Below are 19244 nucleotides of genomic sequence, written 5' to 3' on the forward strand. Positions count from 1 at the left end.
TCCGGGTTCTCCGGTTTCCTCCAACAGTCCAAAGACATGCAGGTTAACTGTTGACTCTAAATTGCCCGTAGGTGTGAATGTGAGCGTGAATGGTTGTCTGTCTCTATGTGTCAGCCCTGTGATAGTCTGGCGACCTGTCAAGGTGTACCTCGCCTTCGCCCAATGTCAGCTGGGATCGGCTCCAGCATCCACCCTCCGCAACCCTGAATAGGATAAGCAGTTGCAGATAATGGATGGATGGATATTCAATGCATAACAATAACAGAACAGCTGATAAACTGTACAATTAACCCAAATAGTGAACGCAATAACTGCAGGAACAGGATTATTATTTTTTTTAATTTTTAACAATCATTCACATTAATGGGATTATTTCAAACCCTGACAATTTCAGGATTTTCTCCTCCCTGACTCTTGGCCATTGTTCACATCACTTTCGCACATTCATTCTTTTAGAAAATAGAAATACCTTTATTGTAAACTACTCCTGAATTATACATCCACAAAATGTACAATATCTTTGCAATTTCTTTTCACATCTCAACACTGCTACACATACATACAAATACATACTGTATATGCAAAACTGGACCCCTAGGGTTGTCAAAGCTTCACGGGGAGTCGCAAGACAACTTTTTAGAAAATATACAGTTGGCTCGTATCTCAGCATTTCTCAGAAGAAAACCCTGAATTTGTAAAGCTTATTAAGTACGTAGGATTTTTAAAATAAAAAAGAATACAAAATAGAGAGTACAGAATTGTATTAAAAGTTCCTTAAAAATCACAGGGAAACTCATCTCTGATGTAATATTCACAGTAAATAATATGCTCAGTAGGGTCGTCTTCCTTAGTCAGGGGTCCCTTAAGGAAAAAGGTTGGTAACCACTGGTCTAGATCACCGTATAGACCGTTTTTCCTCAGTGTTTCCCAAATTACGAAACATGTTTTCATTGTTCACAGTAAACGCTACACTTTCTGGAGAGAGATAGTGGTGCTGAATTATTATCATGTCCACTGCCAGGTAATATCTAGCACAAGTACACCGTGGAGTCCAGCCAGCCAAGCCGAAACCCCGGGTAGACGGGCTCAGTGAAGATGGTCTGAAAGGTGTGGAGGGGGGTCAGTGCGCCGGAAGAGATCCTGAAGAAGGACAGTCTCCCCACTGACCAGTCCAGATAGACTCCTACTTTATTGGAGCTGGGTGGGATGGTTACAGTAATGATCGTGCCTTTGTGCCAGCTCTTGTAGCCGTCTTTGGTGCAGTTTAGTCCCCAGGAAGAGTCATTTTTGCCTAACCAGCTTTCCGGACCCTCTCCTTTCCTGCTCATCCTACTGTAGGCTACTCCTATGAAAGCTCTCCCGCTCCATTCTGTCTCCCAGTAGCAGCGCCCGGTCAGTCCCTCCTCGCACAACACCTGAGTCCAGAACCCAAACCTCTCCGGGTGATCGGGAACCGGCTGCGCGGTCCCACGCGTCGCTTTCCTGTTTCCCTCGGACAGAGAAAGGTCTCTGTGTGCTGTGTTTGGGTCCAGGGTGAGTTTTTTGGTGTCTGATGATGAAACAGATCAAGTCAGTATTTTAAGTCACTCAATGCTTTTTTTTTATTTAGTTTGGAAGGAAACAGAGAAGTGCTGGTTACTCACATTTCTTTGGACCTGGCTGAATCATGGATTCACCACACTGTTCCACACTAAAACATAACAGAAGACCAGTTTTCTGACTGTTGTATCATCGATACTGTCTTGTTACTTATCAACATTCGCCGATACAAATATATATCCGTGACAATTAAAGGGACTGTTTGTAACTTTTTAAGCGTATAAATGTACCGGGTCGGGACACATGCGCGCTCGCGTATGCGCGCTGCTCGCGTGTTGCCGCTGTCTCCGCTCCTCGGCCTGCTTGCCTTCACTCAGACAGCGCGCGCGTTCTCGCTGTCTCGTTCCGCCTCTAGACGTGAACGCGCGCTCACTACACACTGCAAGAGAGTTAGTTTAGCTCTGAGAATATCTAGTGAATGTGCAGTGGACGTTTGTGCAGAAATAAATGCTGCAGCTCCTCCAGTCCAACAGAGGTTTCCCGTGTCTTGTGAAGTGACGAGGCTCCGCAGCGAGAAACGTTATCGTGTCCGACCGGGTGCCGGTGTCTTCCTGCTCATTTCGTCGGGAGACGATAACGTTACTCGTTGCGGAGCCCCGCTGCTTCAGAGCCCCGGCACCGACGCTGAAGCAGGAAAAGCCAACACTAGTATCAGCATTGATTCATGGAGAGACCTTCGTCTGGTCAGCTAACATTACTGCCAAGCAGGTGAAATATTTGAGCAATGCTCGTTCAGGTATATTTAGAGCGAGCAAGCGCGAGCCCGACGCTGACTTTCGTTGATTTAACGGCCACAGGTGTCGCTGTTAACAAGCATTTCTGAAAGTTACAAATAGTCCCTTTAAGCTAATCTATCATTCGGGCTCTAGCACCACTACCTGAGTTCCTGCAGGCTGCATTTTGGGTCTTCCTTCAGAGCAGACAGCAGCTGCAGGCCCCGGTTTCCTGGGTGGTTGTAGCTCAGGTCGAGCTCTCTCAGACAGGATGAGTTCAAAGCAGACGCCAGGAAAGTGCAGCCTTCCTCTGTCACTCTGCACAGGGACACACTTCGAAACAGACACCGAGACATTTCATTCAACTGATCTCCATAACGCAACGACTGAATTTGCATGTTTGGCTCTGTACTGTATCCAGCTGTTAAATAATTCATCTGGCATGGAATTTCACTCAAGGCCACTCACAGGAGTATTTCCAGTTTACAGTGAGGACTCCCCAGTCCATCAGAGAGCACTTTGACTCCTTCGTCCTGAAAGTCATTGTCAGAGACGTCCAAAAGTTTCAGCTGGCAGGAGGCTGAGCTGATAACAGAGGCCAGGGCATCGGCGCTGTGCTTTGTCAGGTTGCAGCTCTTCAATCTGAACAAACAGAAAATACAGAAAATGTTAAAAACAACACTTGCTTCAAACTAAATACAAACATTATTTGACTTTGGGAAAAAAAGAAAGACACTTGTTGGGTTTTGACCTGAGTGTCTCCAGTTTGCTGCTCTTCAGTCCACCAGAGAGCAGTGTTATTCCAGCATCTGTCAGGTTGTTGTTACCCAGGTCCAGCTCCCGAATTTGGGATGATTTGATTTCATTCACCAGGATTTCACAGCAGTTCTTAGTGAGATTACATGCATTTAGACTGCAGGAGGAAAGACAGTATGAGAAAGGTTAGAAAAGTCATAAAGAAATGTTCCCCTCTGTTGAGATTAGACATATTATTCACCCCTGCTTACTTGGAATATGAGCTAAGTAGGTGGAGTCTCATGCAAACACAATGTTAGGCAACTGAAATGTAACAAGCCACCTAACATCATGCCAATTTAACATTTATTACCACTGACATCATTTGGAATAAATTATTGATATTCGAGGTAAAACAGTGTGCATTTTGGGAGATCTATTGGCAGAAACCTTTTCATTACCTTAGAATGAGCCGTTTATATCTACATATCAAGCGGGTCCTCTTCATGGAGCCGGCCGCTATGTTTCTACAGTAGCCCAGAACGGACAACCCAAACACTGGATCTAGGGAGGGCCATTCTACTTCTCGGCAACGGCGTCGTTATCAGCTGTAACCGTCTTATGAGAGCAGTGCTGAGATTGACAATAGGGCACGCTCACATGCACGATCAGGCGTTAAAGGCACGCACGGCCAGCCCGGCTATGTCAACAAAGCACGGAGAAACTTGGAATACAACACACAAAGAGGTTCATTCTCTGCTCAGGTAGACATTACTCCTTTATATTTTTGCATTGCAAATAATTGTTTGCTGCTATATTAATCCTCTGGATATCATATAGAGCACCTTTAAGTTTTTCAATTGATTTTTCTTCAGGGGCAAAAACATTTTTTAGAGCTTGCTTTATGTTTTAACTGTTTTTAGAAATCACTTACTTTGCCACTTGGGCTGTTTTCACGACAGGCAGCAGCCTCACAAGAGCTTCCTCTGACCTGGTGTAGTTGCTCAGTTCAAACACAGTCAGCTCTTCTTCTGATGTCAGCAATACAAAGACCAGAGTGGCCCATTGGGCAGGTGAAAGTTTGGCTTTGTTAAGACTGCCCTTGCGGAGGTAGCTCTGAATCTCCTTCACGAGAGAGTGGTCGTTCAGCTCATTGAGACAGTGAAAGAGATTGAGGCATCTGTCTGGGGACTGACTTTCCTTGATCTTCTGCTTTATGTGTTTAATGATCTCCGTTCTTGTTCTTTGGTTCGTTCGGTTGCTGGTCATTAGATGTGTCAACAGAGTCTGATTGGACTCCAGAGACAGGCCCAACAGAAAGCGCAAGAAGATGTCAAAATGTCCATTTTCGCACCGCACAGCCTTTTTTACTGCTTTTTTGTAGAGGATGAGCTCCGATGAATCTCTGAACGGGAAAAACCTCAAAGGGGACGACTTCTTAACCAAGACGTTGATGTTGTCGTTGTTGAATGTGAGGTAGACGTACAACGCAGCGAAGAACTCATGGACGCTCAGATGCACAAAGCAGAACATCTTCTCCTTGCACAGTGTCATCTCCTCATTGAAGATCTGCGTGTAGACTCCTGAGAACATCGACGCCTGCGTGACTTCCATACCATTCTGGATGAGGTCGCTCTCGTAGAAGATCAAGTGGCCCTTCTCAAGCTCTTTGAAGGCCAGTTTACCCAGCGAGATTATGTGAGCTGTCAGGCAGTCGGCGTTTGCCTCTCTCCTCCCCGGCAGCCTCTTCTTCATGTTCTCCACGTGCAAGGACAAGTAGTGTATGTACATTTGAGTGAGGGTCTTTGGCGTGTCTTTACTGTCTGTCGTCAGCAACGTCTTCTGAAGAACACTCGTCGCCATCCAGCAGAAGACCGGTATGTGGCACATGATGTGAAGACTCCTGCAGGATTTCACATGCGTGATCACCCTGTTCGCTAAAGTCTCGTCACTGATTTTCCTCCTGAAGTACTCTTCTTTCTGGGGGTTGTTGAACCCTCGCACCTCTGTCATTAGATCAACGAACTCCAGAGGTATCTGACACGAAGCTACCGGGCGAGATGTTATCCAAACGAGAGCAAAAGGAAGCAGTGTTCTCCTGATGAGGTTGATCAGAAGCACCGCGATCGTGGTCTTTTGCGTCACATCAGACAATATTTCAATTTTGTGGAAGTCCAAAGACAGGCGGCTCTCGTCCAGACCATCGAGGATGAAGAGCATTTTGTTGCTACAGTTAGTAAAGATTCCTGTGTCTTTTGTTTCGGGGAAGAGGACACTGAGAAGCTCCACCAGACTGAAGATTTTCTTTCTCATCAGATTCAGCTCTCGGAAAGAGAGAGGAAATACAAATGCCAGGTTGGTGTTTGCCTTCCCCTCAGCCCAGTCTAGAGTGAACTTATTGACGGATACGGTTTTTCCGATGCCAGCGACTCCCCTTGTGATCACAGTTCTTATGTCGGCATCTCGTCCCCGTAGCGGATCAAAGAGCTGATTGCAGTGGATTGATTTCTCCTGGGCCACATGTATCCTGGACGCCATTTCGATCTGTCTCACCTCGTGCTCCTTATTGACTTCGCCACTTCCTCCCACAGTGATGTAGAGCTCTGTGTAGATCGTATTGAGAGGTATCTTGGTCGGTTCCGCCGTCATCACCTCGAGCAGGTGGCCGAACTTCCTCTTCAGAGTAGTTTTCAGTTTCTCTGCGATCTTATCGTCTGAATGAAGAAATGCATTCAAAAGGTTATTCTGGGTTTTTCTAATTTTTAAGATTCAAGGCTGTCAATATGTCCAGTTCCTAAACGCGGTCGTACTCACTTTGGGGCTGCAGTGACCCGCAGCTGTCTGCAGTTTCATGGTTCAATGCTTCTTTTGATGGAACCATAGACCCTGCAAAAGAAGAAGAACATCAGCAGAGCCCAAACCCCAGTTTCAGCTACTCCCACCACGTCTTAGCCTATATATCTACCTTGGCCCGTTGAGATGATATTGATGGTTATGTTGCCAATGCTAGAATCCTTGATGGAGGGAGCAACCACGTTGCCTCCACTCTGAGCGGTGTAGCTGGGTTGGAAATGATGAACCTCAGCCTGATTAGAGGGAACTGACTCTGAAAGAAACCACAATACTCAATTTCAGCAGTTTGTTACAAAAAAACTGGAGCAAAAAAAAGTGCAGTGAATGATCATCAAAGAGGACCTATTATACTTTTGTGCTTTTTTCCCCTTTCCTTTAGTCTGTTATATAGTTATTTTGTGCATGCCAAAGGTCTGCAAAATTACAAAAGCCCAAAGTCCACGCCAAAGAGAGTTACTCTCCCCCACAGAAACACTGCTCCTGAACTGCCTGAAACACCTTGCTTGAAGTCCCGCCTTTTCTTCCGTAACGTGGTGATATCACCAAGTAACACATTTGCATAATACCTGCCTAGCGGCTAGTTTGCCTTTCTCAAAACAAAGCTACTTAGAGCAAAGTCCGAGGAGTTTGGCTCGGTTGACCAATCACAACAGAGTGAGCCAGCAAAAAAACAAAATACAAGTATGCACCTGAAAATGAGCATAATAGGTCCTCTTTAAGATTTTTCTGGTGCTTTTTAGGTTATCAACGTGTTAATTGTTTCTCAACTGAATTTTATATTTACAGTTTTGGAATTGAAATCTTCCTTAGCACCCTTTTTTCACTTCATGAATCGTGGTACAGGGTCCTTTCATTGCCTTAGAATCTTAATTTGACATCCTTACCTCGAGAGACCTCGTCTGTTTTATCAGCAACACTCTTTTGCTCCATGTTTTTCTCATCATCTCCCTCGTAGCCTGCGTGATTTCAGTCAGTTGATACTCCTCATCAATGGTGTTTCTCTTGGTCTTGGACATGAGACGGAGACTTTCCTGTAGCCTACAGTCATTTACTTCCAGCGGAACAAATAATTGGTCAAACTATATTAAAAAACATTCTTTCCGATATAGAATGACTATATTCAGTCAGGGTTAATATTAAAATCAAACAGATTTAAAGGAAACTCTTGCCCGCTTCAATAACTATCTGACTCACACAGTGACAGCGGCTGCTCGCAGGCAGAGTGTTATTTGTACGGATGTAAAAAAAACAAAAAAAAACGTGTATTGCTTCCTTCCTGGGTGATGATGTAGAAAACAGGAAACCGGTGTTTCTGGTCTGCACAGTGTCACATTATTTAAAGGCTTCTCAAATAAACCGCAGAACAGTTTCATTTACTGAAAAATTAACTTCAGCAACAACAAAAAACCATCTACAACATGTTTTGCTCAGCTTTATTGGAAATAATCATAACAGAACGATTTGGCATTTATACAAAATAGTCTGAAAGCAGAAATTGTAAGATAAACTTACTCATTTAAAATCATTACTTCAGAAAAAATGGTGCCTTCAAATGAAACTCGTGAGCTTGTGTTTACAACATTGGAAGTCGTGTACACGATATGCTTGGTGTTCAAGTGGTTAAGATGTGAGAAGCAACGGCAATATTAACATTACTGTCGGTGTCTAGAAGCCACAGAGACTAACAATTTAGCAAGTGGGTAACATAATGCAGGAAATGCAAAGGCATAATGACAGAGGAAAGAGATGAGGCCGTTGGGAATATCAACATTTTCCTCAGACCTATTATATAATTACAAAGAAAAACAGACCATGTGGTAGGCCTATGTTACTGAATCTGAAGCAGCCATTTTCTGCAACTATGTCACTGTGAGAGAAACCTCTGACTCACAGATCTCTATAAGGCCTCCACTGCTATTTGCTTTCCTTTTCTTTCTTTTTACCCCCTCATCATCGTCATAACCCTCATTATCATTAGTTTCAACAAAACTAAAGTTTCCTGTCTTGGGCCTCTTCAGCGACTCCCAGTATCCATCCGGGTTGATTTCCTACCTCCACCTCCCAGGAGTGTTTTCCTGAGTCAAAGCCCTCGCAGCCCAGGGGTCTCATTTATAACCGTTGCGTACGCACAATACGGGGCCTGAAATGTGCGTACGCCACTTCCCACGCAACAGTTGTGATCTATAAAAACAAACTTGACGGGAGAATGTGCGCACCGGTACGGAAACTTTGACCCATGCGTACGCACATTATGGAGGCACCGAGATAGGGGAAACTGGAGACGCAAGTGGTGAGGTGGTGAATTGAAGCCAGACTGTAGACATTAAATGTCATTATACGTATAATGATGCCTCTCACACATTTAACTTCACTTCATACTTATATCCACTTTATCATAAACATTCAAAACAGCAGTGTTCTTTGTGCTAGTGAGCCATAACTATTCCATAAGCACATTCAAAATGTAAAATATATCAGCCAACTCAAAACTCAAATCAAATTCAGCTCAATATCTCATCAGCGCTGTCTCACCATCACGGTCCCTCCATCACCAGAGCTCAGAGGAGAGGGTCGGACTACCGACACTTGCAGTCAGCTGTAGCGCCAATAGTTTTAATAATATTTTCTAATAGTGCAGCATATATCACCAAGTACGATATTAGTTTTCATAAAGTTGTTGTCTGATAAATCGCTGCAGTAAACATGACATGACTTATTCATTTATTTATGGTTTATTTGATAGGGACAGATACAGTATACATAGACAAAATGAAAACAGCTATATGCAACTATCAGACTGTCTCCAGTGCGCCACCGCGGTGCGCCACACACATCTGCTTCCTCCAGTCACCTCCACCCGGCACATCTCCACCAGTATGGAGAGTGTAAATAAACAAAGTGGGGAAATAAAACCAGTGACAGCTCTCACAAAATCGGTACTCTCCATATCCTCATTATCATTGTCAGTCCTAATCCTAATGCAGGACAAGTTTGCCATAACAACTTAAATAAATAAATAAATAATAAATAGTGTTCTCCTGTCTAACTTCCTTTTTCTAACGATATCCAGCGTAGGGGCGGGGGGATATTACTGATTGTCTTGATCATTTTAGCAAGTTGTGAATAGATAGGGTCTGACTCCTGTAAAGCTTTAAACACAGCAGTGGCACTGGTAACATGCTGCATGGTGCTGGTGGATTATACCGGCACTGAGGACTACAAGACATGAATGACAGAATCAGGAGGGAAAACGTGTTCAGAGACCTCCTCACCTACAAGCACCTCGATCTGTGTGTCAGAAAAACTCCTTTTCTCTGTCTTCCTCTCGGTAGTTGCCGTGATTCACCGTAAAGACCCACTGATCAACAACAGGCTCATTCACATGCAGAAACATTCATGAGGTGCTTTGCATCGACCATTTATGGTTGAATTTGGGCGTGTAGAGGGCGGAATATGAGGCGGATCCACGTGCGCACATTTCCAGGTGGATTGTGATTTATAAAGGGAACATTGCGTGCAGATGTGCGTACGCACGGTTTTATAAGTCGGATTTTTTTTTGGCGCACGCCAAATTAACGGCTTTTGTGCGCACGTACATTTTTAGTATGGATCCTACGCACTGTTTTATAAATGAGACCCCAGGACCTGTGGATAAGTGGTGATGCGCTCTGGGTTTCCAGGACGCTGCTGCGGGGTGTCTGTGAGTGTCACCATGGTCAGATCTTCAGACAGAGAGAGCCATGGAGATGCAGTGTTGGGGTCCAGAACCACAGGGGCTGGAGATGAAACAGAAGTACAAAACAAAAACACTTCAGTGGTGAGTTTCCTGTCCAGAGGCGAAATATGAATGAATTCAGAGCTTATGTGCCCCAAAACTTACTGTGTTTTACAATGCTTAACATCTTCTCCAAGACTCTGAACTGAAGGTTTCCCACATGGTTGGACACATTTATCAGTGCTTGTGGAAGTAGCCGTGGATCTGGCAGTGCGTTCTGAGTTCTGGAGCAAATTCAAGAGATTAAGAGATAGGTTCAAGTCTGTTTTTGTTTTTTTCATTGCCTCTTGGGACTGCTAATAAAATGATTTGTTAAAAGTGAAACTCCACATTGTACTTCAAACTTCTCTGCTGACTCTTAAAAAAAACAAGCTTTATTACAAATTATAGGCATACTTATTTTACATTTCATCCAAATACATTCTATTGATGTTGCTGTACAAGTGATGTCTAGATCAGTGGTTCCCAACTTTGTTTTCTTAAGGGACACCTTTTCTATCATGGAGTAAACTGACGACCCCCGAAGTGACATGTTTTATGGATATTATATTCAATGCAGAATGGTGTGGAGTTAGCGTGGGTTTCTCCGGTTTCCTCCAACAGTCCAAAGACATGCAGGTTATCTGTTGACTCTAAATTGCCCGTAGGTGTGAATGTGAGCGTGAATGGTTGTTTGTCTCTATGTGTCAGCCCTGTGATAGTCTGGCGACCTGTCCAGGGTGTACCTCGCCTTCACCCAATGTCAGCTAGGTTCAGCTCCAGCATCTACCCTATTATTATTTTTTGAAATTTTTAACAATCCTTCACATTAATATTTCAAACCCTGACAAATTCAGGGTTTTCTCCTCCCTGACTCTTGGCCATTGTTCACCTAGAATTACCTCACTTCCACATCACTTTCGCACATTCATTCTTTTATAAAATAAAAAAAATACTTTTATTGTAAACTACTTTTGAATTATACATACAAATACATACTGTACATGCAAAAACACAGTGACCTTTGACCACCAAATACTAATCATTACATCCTCGAGTCCAAGAGGATGTTTTTGCCAAATTTGAAGAAATTCCCTCCAGAAGTTCCAGAGATATCGTGTTCACGAGAATGAGATAGACGGACGTAACATGCTTACAAATCCAAAAACATGATGCCTCCGGGGCCAAGGCTGTCACCGGCGCGGAGGCATAACAACCAGTCACTGCTTCCTAATCTGGGGGTCCCGACCCCTACTAGGCGTCGCCAACCCCAGGTTGGGAACCAGTGACTGGACCCCTAGGGTTGTCAAAGCTTCACGGGGAGTCGCAAGACAACTTTTTAGAAAATATACAGTTGGCTCATATCTCAGCATTTCATTCATTTCTGTGAATAAAACTAAATTAAATCATTTTTAAAGATTGGATTGTTATTTGAGATATAAACTTTAAAAATATATATACACATGAGCTTTCCCTCTCTGCTTAACAGACTCGTCCTGCATTAGAAAAATACAAAATACATAAAAGTTAAAACAATCAAAGAGCTGATAGAACAATGGCCAAGCGTCATGGAGACGAAAACCCTGAATTTGTAAAGCTTATTAAGTACGTATGATTTTTAAAATAAAAAAGAATACAAAATAGAGAGTACCGAATTGTATTAAAAGTTCCTTAAAAATCACAGGGAAACTCATCTCTGATGTAATATTCACAGGAAATAATATGCTCAGTCAGGGGTCGTCTGTAGGGTCGTCTCCTTAGTCAGGGGTCCCTTAAGGAAAAAAGTTGGGAACCACTGGTCTAGATCACCGTATAGACCGTTTTTCCTCAGTGTTTCCCAAATTACGAAATATGTTTTCACTTCCTCTTAATATCTAGCCATGCAGATAGATTTGGTTTTATAAGTTCACGTTTGGAGGAATATGTTCTCGATTTCTTCTTCCACAATTTTTATTGGAACTACCCTCTATTGAAGAAGTAGTCCTAGGAAAACTACTAACAGTGTGTTCACTGAATTGTTCAGAGTAAACGCTACACTTTCTGGAGAGAGATGGTGGTGCTGAATTATTATCATGTCCACTGCCAGGTAATATCTAGCACAAGTACACCGTGGAGTCCGGCCAGCCAAGCCGAAACCCCGGGTAGACGGGCTCAGTGAAGATGGTCTGAAAGGTGTGGAGGGGGGTCAGTGCGCCACAAGAGATCCTGAAGAAGGACAGTCTCCCCACTGACCAGTCCAGATAGACTCCTACTTTATTGGAGCTTGGTGGGATGGCTACAGTAATGAGCATGCCATTGTGCCAGCTCTTGTAGCCGTCTTTGGTGCAGTATAGTCCCCAGGAAGAGTCATTTCTGCCTAACCAGCTTTCCGGACCCTCTCCTTTCCTGCACATCCTCCTGTAGGCTACTCCTATGAAAGCTCTCCCGCTCCATTCTGTCTCCCAGTAGCAGCGCCCGGTCAGTCCCTCCTCGCACAACACCTGAGTCCTGAAATCAAACCGCTCCGGGTGATCGGGAAACGGCTGCGCGGTCCAACGCGTCGCTTTCCTGTTTCCCTCGGACAGAGAAAGGTCTCTGTGTGCTGTGTTTGGGTCCAGGGTGAGTTTTTTGGTGTCTGATGATGAAACAGATCAAGTCAGTATTTTAAGTCACTCAATGCTTTTTTTATTTAGTTTGGAAGGAAACAGAGAAGTGCTGGTTACTCACATTTCTTTGGACCTGGCTGAATCATGGATTCACCACACTGTTCCACACTAAAACATAACAGAAGACCAGTTTTCTGACTGTTGTATCATCGATACTGTCTTGTTACTTATCAACATTCGCCGATACAAATATATATCCGTGACAATTAAAGGGACTGTTTGTAACTTTTTAAGCGTATAAATGTACCAGGTCGGGACACATGCGCGCTCGCGTATGCGCGCTGCTCGTGTGTTGCCGCTGTCTCCGCTCCTCGGCCTGCTTGCCTTCACTCAGACAGCGCACGCGATCTCGCTGTCTCGTTCCACCTCTTGAAGTGAACGCGCGCTCACTACACACTGCAAGAGAGTTAGTTTAGTTATGAGAATATCTAGTGAATGTACAGTGGACGTTTGTGCAGAAATAAATGCTGCAGCTCCTCCAGTCCAACAGAGGTTTTCCGTGTCTTGTGAAGTGACGAGGCTCCGCAGCGAGAAACGTTATCGTGTCCGACCGGGTGCCGGTGTCTTCCTGCTCATTTCGTCGGGAGACGATAACGTTACTCGTTGCGGAGCCCCGCTGCTTCAGAGCCCCGGCACCGACGCTGAAGCAGGAAAAGCCAACACAAGGATCAGCATTGATTCATGGAGAGACCTTCGTCTGGTCAGCTAACATTACTGCCAAGCAGGTGAAATATAGAGTGATATTGTGGTTTTAGCTGACGTGTGTCGCTTCACTGTTTTGAGCGATGCTCGTTCAGATATATTTAGAGCGAGCAAGCGCGAGCCCGACGCTGACTTTCGTTGATTTAACGGCCACAGGTGTCGCTGTCAACAAGCATTTCTGAAAGTTACAAATAGTCCCTTTAAGCTAATCTATCATTCGGGCTCTAGCACCACTACCTGAAATCCTGCAGGCTGCATTTTGGGTCTTCCTTCAGAGCAGACAGCAGCTGCAGGCCCCGGTTTCCTGGGTGGTTGTAGCTCAGGTCGAGCTCTCTCAGACAGGATGAGTTCAAAGCAGACGCCAGGAAAGTGCAGCCTTCCTCTGTCACTCTGCACAGGGACACACTTCGAAACAGACACCGAGACATTTCATTCAACTGATCACCATAACGCAACGACTGAATTTGCATGTTTGGCTCTGTACTGTATCCAGCTGTTAAATAATTCATCTGGCATGGAATTTCACTCAAGGCTACTCACAGGAGTATTTCCAGTTTACAGTGAGGACTCCCCAGTCCATCAGAGAGCACTTTGACTCCTTCGTCCTGAAAGTCATTGTCAGAGACGTCCAAAACTTTCAGCTGGCAGGAGGCTGAGCTGATAACAGAGGCCAGGGCATCGGCGCTGTGCTTTGTCAGGTTGCAGCTCTTCAATCTGAACAAACAGAAAATACAGAAAATGTTAAAAACAACAGTTGCTTCAAACTAAATACAAACACTATTTGACTTTGGGGGAAAAAAAGAAAGACACTTGTTGGGTTTTGACCTGAGTGTCTCCAGTTTGCTGCTCTTCAGTCCACCAGAGAGCAGTGTTATTCCAGCATCTGTCAGGTTGTTGTTACCCAGGTCCAGCTTCCGAATTTGGGATGATTTGATTTCATTCGCCAGGATTTCACAGCAGTTCTTAGTGAGATTACATGCATTTAGACTGCAGGAGGAAAGACAGTATGAGAAAGGTTAGAAAAGTCATAAAGAAATGTCCCCCTCTGTTGAGATTAGACATATATTTGTAACCCCTGCTTACTTGGAATATGAGCTAAGTAGGTGGAGTCTCATGAAAACACAATGTCAGGCAACTGAAATGTAACAAGCCACCTAACATCATGCCGATTTAACATTTATTACCACTGACTTCATTTGGAATAAATTATTGATATTTGAGGTAAAACAGTGTGCATTTTGGGAGATCTATTGGCAGAAACCTTTTCATTACCTTAGAATGAGCCGTTTATATCTACATACGAAGCAGGTCCTCTTCATGGTGCCGGCCGCTATGTTTCTACAGTAGCCCAGAACGGACAACCCAAACACTGAATCTAGAGAGGGCCATTCATGTTTTTTGCCTCGGCCACCGTAGTTCTCCGACATGCTTGGCAAAGGGGGAAGTTTCAGTTGGTTGCAATCTGCAACCTCACCGCTAGATGCCGTCAACTCCTACACACCGCACTTTTAAACCTTAAAAATAAATAACTTTGGCCATAATTTTGGCCACGTGGAGGCAGCAGAAACAAGCTGTTAACACCACATTGACATTTTATCACTTTTTAAGTTGATAAAGCAAATCTTTTAGCAAACAGTTGCTTATTTACGCATCCAGCAGCAACATTATTATTCATTTGGTGTTGTATTTCTGGCCTCTCTGACATTATCTCTCTTTTAGCTCTGTTTTTGGTCTCCACCAACTCCTGAGGAAAACATCTGTCTCTTTAGCTGCTAAATGCTCCACTATTTTCACCACCTAGTCACATCGGACCACACAATTGGGGGCTTGACAGTCTTATCTAGGGGGGGGGGGGGGGGGGACGGAGGGTGGGTGCTACTTTTCGGCAACGGCGTCGTTATCAGCTGTAACCGTCTTATGAGAGCAGTGCTGAGCTAGCCAATAGGGCACGCTCACATGCACGATCAGGCGTTAAAGGCACGCACGGAGAAACTCAGATTACAACACACACAGCGGTTCATTCTCTGCTCAGGTAGACATTACTCCTTTATATTTTTACATTGCAAATAATTGTTTGCTGCTATATTAATCCTCTGGATATCATATAGAGCACCTTTAAGTTTTTCAATTGATTTTTCTTCAGGGGCAAAAAAAATTTTTAGAGCTTGCTTTGTTTTAACTGTTTTTAGAAATCACTTACTTTGCCACTTGGGCTGTTTTCACGACAGGCAGCAGCCTCGCAAGAGCTTCCTCTGACCTGGTGTAGTTGCTCAGTTCAAACACAGTCAGCTCTTCTTCTGATGTCAGCAATACAAAGACCAGAGTGGCCCATTGGGCAGGTGAAAGTTTGGCTTTGTTAAGACTGCCCTTGCGGAGGTAGCTCTGAATCTCCTTCACGAGAGAGTGGTCGTTCAGCTCATTGAGACAGTGAAAGAGATTGAGGCATCTGTCTGGGGACTGACTTTCCGTGATCTTCTGCTTTATGTGTTTAATGATCTCCGTTCTTGTTCTTTGGTTCGTTCGGTTGCCGGTCATTAGATGTTTCAACAGAGTCTGATTGGACTCCAGAGACAGGCCCAACAGAAAGCGCAAGAAGATGTCAAAATGTCCATTTTCGCACCGCACAGCCTTTTCTACTGCTTCTTTGTAGAGGATGAACTCCGATGAATCTCTGAACCTCGAAGGGGACGACTTCTTAACCAAGACGTTGATGTTGTCGTTGTTGAATGTGAGGTAGACGTACAACGCAGCGAAGAACTCCTGGACGCTCAGATGCACAAAGCAGAATATCTTCTCCTTGCACAGTGTCATCTCCTCGTTGAAGATCTGCGTGTAGACTCCTGAGAACATCGACGCCTGCGTGACTTTAATACCATTCTGGATGAGGTCGCTCTCGTAGAAGATCAAGTGGCCCTTCTCGAGCTCTTTGAAGGCCAGTTTACCCAGCGGCATGATGTGATCTCTCAGGAAGTCGGCGTTTGACTCTCTCCTCCCCGGCCGCCTCTTCTTCATGCTCTCCACGTGAAAGTACAAGAAGTGTATGTACATTTGAGTGAGGGTCTTTGGCGTGTCTTTACTGTCTGTCGTCAGCAACGTCTTCTGAAGAACACTCGTCACCATCCAGCAGAAGACCGGTATGTGGCACATGATGTGAAGACTCCTGCAGGATTTCACATGCGTGATCACCCTGTTCGCTAACCTCTCGTCACTGATTTTCCTCCTGAAGTACTCTTCTTTCTGGGGGTTGTTGAACCCTCGCAACTCTGTCATTAGATCAACGAACTCCAGAGGTATCTGACTGGAAGCTACCGGGCGAGATGTTATCCAAATGAGAGCAGAAGGAAGCAGTGTTCTCCTGATGAGGTTGATCAGAAGCACCGCGATCGTGGTCTTTTGCGTCACATCAGACAATATTTCAATTTTGTGGAAGTCCAAAGACAGGCGGCTCTCGTCCAGACCATCGAGGATGAAGAGCATTTTGTTGCTACAGTTAGTAAAGATTCCTGTGTCTTTTGTTGCGGGGAAGAGGACACTGAGAAGCTCCACCAGACTGTATTTTCTCTTTCTCATCAGATTCAGCTCTCGGAAAGAGAGAGGAAATACAAATGCCAGGTTGGTGTTTGCCTTCCCCTCAGCCCAGTCTAGAGTGAACTTATTGACGGATACGGTTTTTCCGATGCCAGCGACTCCCCTTGTGATCACAGTTCTTGTGTCGGGGTCTCGTCCCCGTAGCGGATCAAAGAGCTGATTGCAGTGGATTGATTTCTCCTGGGCCACATGTATCCTGGACGCCATTTCGATCTGTCTCACCTCGTGCTCCTTATTGACTTCGCCACTTCGTCCCACAGTGATGTAGAGCTCTGTGTAGATCTTATTGAGAGGTATCTTCTTCGCTTCCGCCGTCATCACCTCGAGCAGGTGGCCGAATTTCCTCTTCAGAGTAGCTTTCAGTTTCTCTGCGATCTTATCGTCTGAAGGAAGAAATGCATTCAAAAGGTTATTCTGGGTTTTTCTCATTTTTAAGATTTAAGGCTGTCAATATGTCCAGTTCCTAAACGCGGTCATACTCACTTTGGGGCTGCAGAGACCCGCAGCTGTCTGCAGTGTCATGGTTCAATGCTTCTTTTGATGAAACCATAGACCCTGCAAAAGAAGAAGAACATCAGCAGAGCCCAAACCCCAGTTTCAGCTACTCCCACCACGTCTTAGCCTATATATCTACCTTGGCCCGTTGAGATGATATCGATGTTTATGTTGCCAATGCTAGAACCAATGATGAAGGGAGCGACCACGTTGCCTCCACTCTGAGCGGTGTAGCTGGGTTGGAAATGATGAACCTCAGCCTGATTAGAGGGAACTGACTCTGAAAGAAACCACAATACTCAATTTCAGCAGTTTGTTACAAAAAAACTGGAGCAAGAAAAAGTGCAGTGAATGATCATCAAAGAGGACCTATTATACTTTTGTGCTTTTCCCCTTTCCTTTAGTCTGTTATATAGTTATTTTGTGCATGTCAAAGGTCTGCAAAGTTACAAAAGCCCAAAGTCTACTCCAAAGGGAGTTATTCTCCCCCACAGAAACACTGCTCCTGAACTGCCTGAAACACCTTGCTTGAAGTCCCGCCTTTTCTTCCGTAACGTGGTGATGTCACCAAGTAACACATTTGCATAATACCTGCCTAGCGGCTAGTTTGGCTCGCCCTCAAAACAAAGCTACTTAGAGCAAAGTCCGAGGAGTTTGGCTCGGTTGACCAATCACAACAGAGTGAGCCAGCAAAAAAACAAAATACAAGTATGCACCTGAAAATGAACATAATAAGTCCTCTTTAAGATTTGTCTGGTGCTTTTTAGGTTATCAACGTGTTAATTGTTTCTCAACTGAATTTTATATTTACAGTTTTGGAATTGAAATCTTCCTTAGCACCCTTTTTTCACTTCATGAATCGTGGTACAGGGTCCTTTCATTGCCTTAGAATCTTAATTTGACATCCTTACCTCGAGAGACCTCGTCTGTTTTATCAGCAACACTCTTTTGCTCCATTTTTTTCTCTTCATCTCCCTCGTAGCCTGCGTGATTTCGGTCAGTTGATACTCCTCATCAATGGTCTTTCTCTTGGTCTTGGACATGAGACGGAGACTTTCCTGCAGCCTACAGTCATTTACTTCCAGCGGAACAAATAATTGGTCAAACTATATTAAAAAACATTCTTTCCGATATAGAATGACTATATTCAGTCAGGGTTAATATTAAAATCAAACAGATTAAAAGGAAACGCTTACCCGCTTCAATAACTATCTGACTCACACAGTGACAGCGGCTGCTCGCAGGCAGAGTGTTATTCGAACAGATGTATACTCCATATAAGAAAAAACAGTGCAAGGTCTTTGTTTTTTCAGTTCCAGTTTCTAAATGCTGCATCTCTGCCTGTTCAACAGATGGAGGAAGCAAAGTCCAAGTTTTGCTGTTCTACTACCTCCATGTACAGTGCAGTGCAAAGAAAGTCTCTACATTCCCTCTAGTAAATTAGATTACACAGCTTATTCAAACTGCATGTGATTATCATAAAGTGGGCATGTCTGTAAAGGGGAGACTCGTGGGTACCCATAGAACCCATTTTCATTCACATATCTTGAGGTCAGAGGTCAAGGGATCCCTTTGAAAATGGCCATGCCAGTTTTTCCTCACCAAAATTTAGCATAAGTTTGGAGCGTTATTTAGCCTCCTTCATGACAAACTAGTATGACAAGGTTGGTACCAATGGATTCTTTAGGCTAGCTTTAAAACTGAGCCCACTACAACCTAAAATTATTGCGTTAAATAAATGAGTGATGTTAAAACAAATTTGCGTTAACACATTATTATCACGTTAACTTTGACAGCCAAAACGAGGACTGTACACTTTGTTCTCCATCACTTACATTGGAAGCACATTAAAAAGGGACCTGTTAATGGCCATTATGAACAGGAGGAATAATTACAGCGATCAAAACTGTCTTTCTATTGGTCTTGGACATGAGACGGAGACTTTCCTGTAACCTACAGTTCCTATCAAACTATATTAAAAAACATTCTTTCAGATATAGAATGACTATGTTCAGTCAGGGTTAATATTCAAATCAAACAGATTAAAAGGAAACTCTTACCCGCTTCAATAACTATCTGACTCACACCTTGACAGCGGCTGCTCGCAAGCAGAGTGTTATTTGTACGGATGTAAAAAAAAAAAAAAAACGTCTCTTGCTT

The 19244-nt window shown here is 44.1% G+C and overlaps 2 protein-coding genes across 7 annotated transcripts; both read right to left on the reverse strand.

Moving 5' to 3' along the window:
* Positions 1-429: 429 nt before the first annotated feature.
* On the reverse strand, positions 430-7888 carry LOC141758358 (NACHT, LRR and PYD domains-containing protein 3-like). Of its 2 annotated transcripts, none has more exons than XM_074619669.1 (9): positions 6785-7888; positions 6013-6153; positions 5862-5933; positions 3982-5761; positions 3064-3225; positions 2781-2954; positions 2478-2645; positions 1644-1690; positions 430-1549 (listed from the first exon to the last, which is right to left on the reverse strand). In XM_074619669.1, exons 1-9 carry the CDS (start codon positions 6828-6830, stop codon positions 1029-1031), a joined length of 3111 nt encoding a protein of 1036 aa, XP_074475770.1. In that variant the 5' UTR covers positions 6831-7888; the 3' UTR covers positions 430-1028. The 2 variants fall into 2 exon arrangements, with proteins under 2 accessions (XP_074475770.1, XP_074475771.1); XM_074619670.1 differs by having other exon boundaries at positions 6685-6817.
* Positions 7889-8620: 732 nt separating this feature from the next.
* On the reverse strand, positions 8621-19210 carry LOC141758359 (NACHT, LRR and PYD domains-containing protein 3-like). 5 transcript variants are annotated; one of them, XM_074619673.1, is made up of 11 exons: positions 19145-19210; positions 17996-18162; positions 17224-17364; positions 17073-17144; positions 15202-16972; positions 13827-13988; positions 13542-13715; positions 13239-13406; positions 12361-12407; positions 11618-12268; positions 8621-8697 (listed from the first exon to the last, which is right to left on the reverse strand). In XM_074619673.1, the coding sequence occupies exons 2-10, from the start codon at positions 18039-18041 to the stop codon at positions 11748-11750; spliced, it is 3102 nt and encodes a 1033-aa protein (XP_074475774.1). In that variant the 5' UTR covers positions 18042-18162; positions 19145-19210; the 3' UTR covers positions 8621-8697; positions 11618-11747. The 5 variants fall into 5 exon arrangements, with proteins under 5 accessions (XP_074475774.1, XP_074475776.1, XP_074475775.1 ...); XM_074619675.1 differs by lacking the exon at positions 19145-19210 and adding an exon at positions 18281-19138 and having other exon boundaries at positions 8621-8689; XM_074619674.1 differs by lacking the exon at positions 19145-19210 and adding an exon at positions 18281-19138.
* Between the last annotated feature and the right edge of the window lie 34 nt (positions 19211-19244).

The sequence above is a fragment of the Sebastes fasciatus genome, chromosome 20, assembly GCF_043250625.1.
Source record: "Sebastes fasciatus isolate fSebFas1 chromosome 20, fSebFas1.pri, whole genome shotgun sequence".
Lineage (NCBI taxonomy): Eukaryota > Metazoa > Chordata > Actinopteri > Perciformes > Sebastidae > Sebastes > Sebastes fasciatus.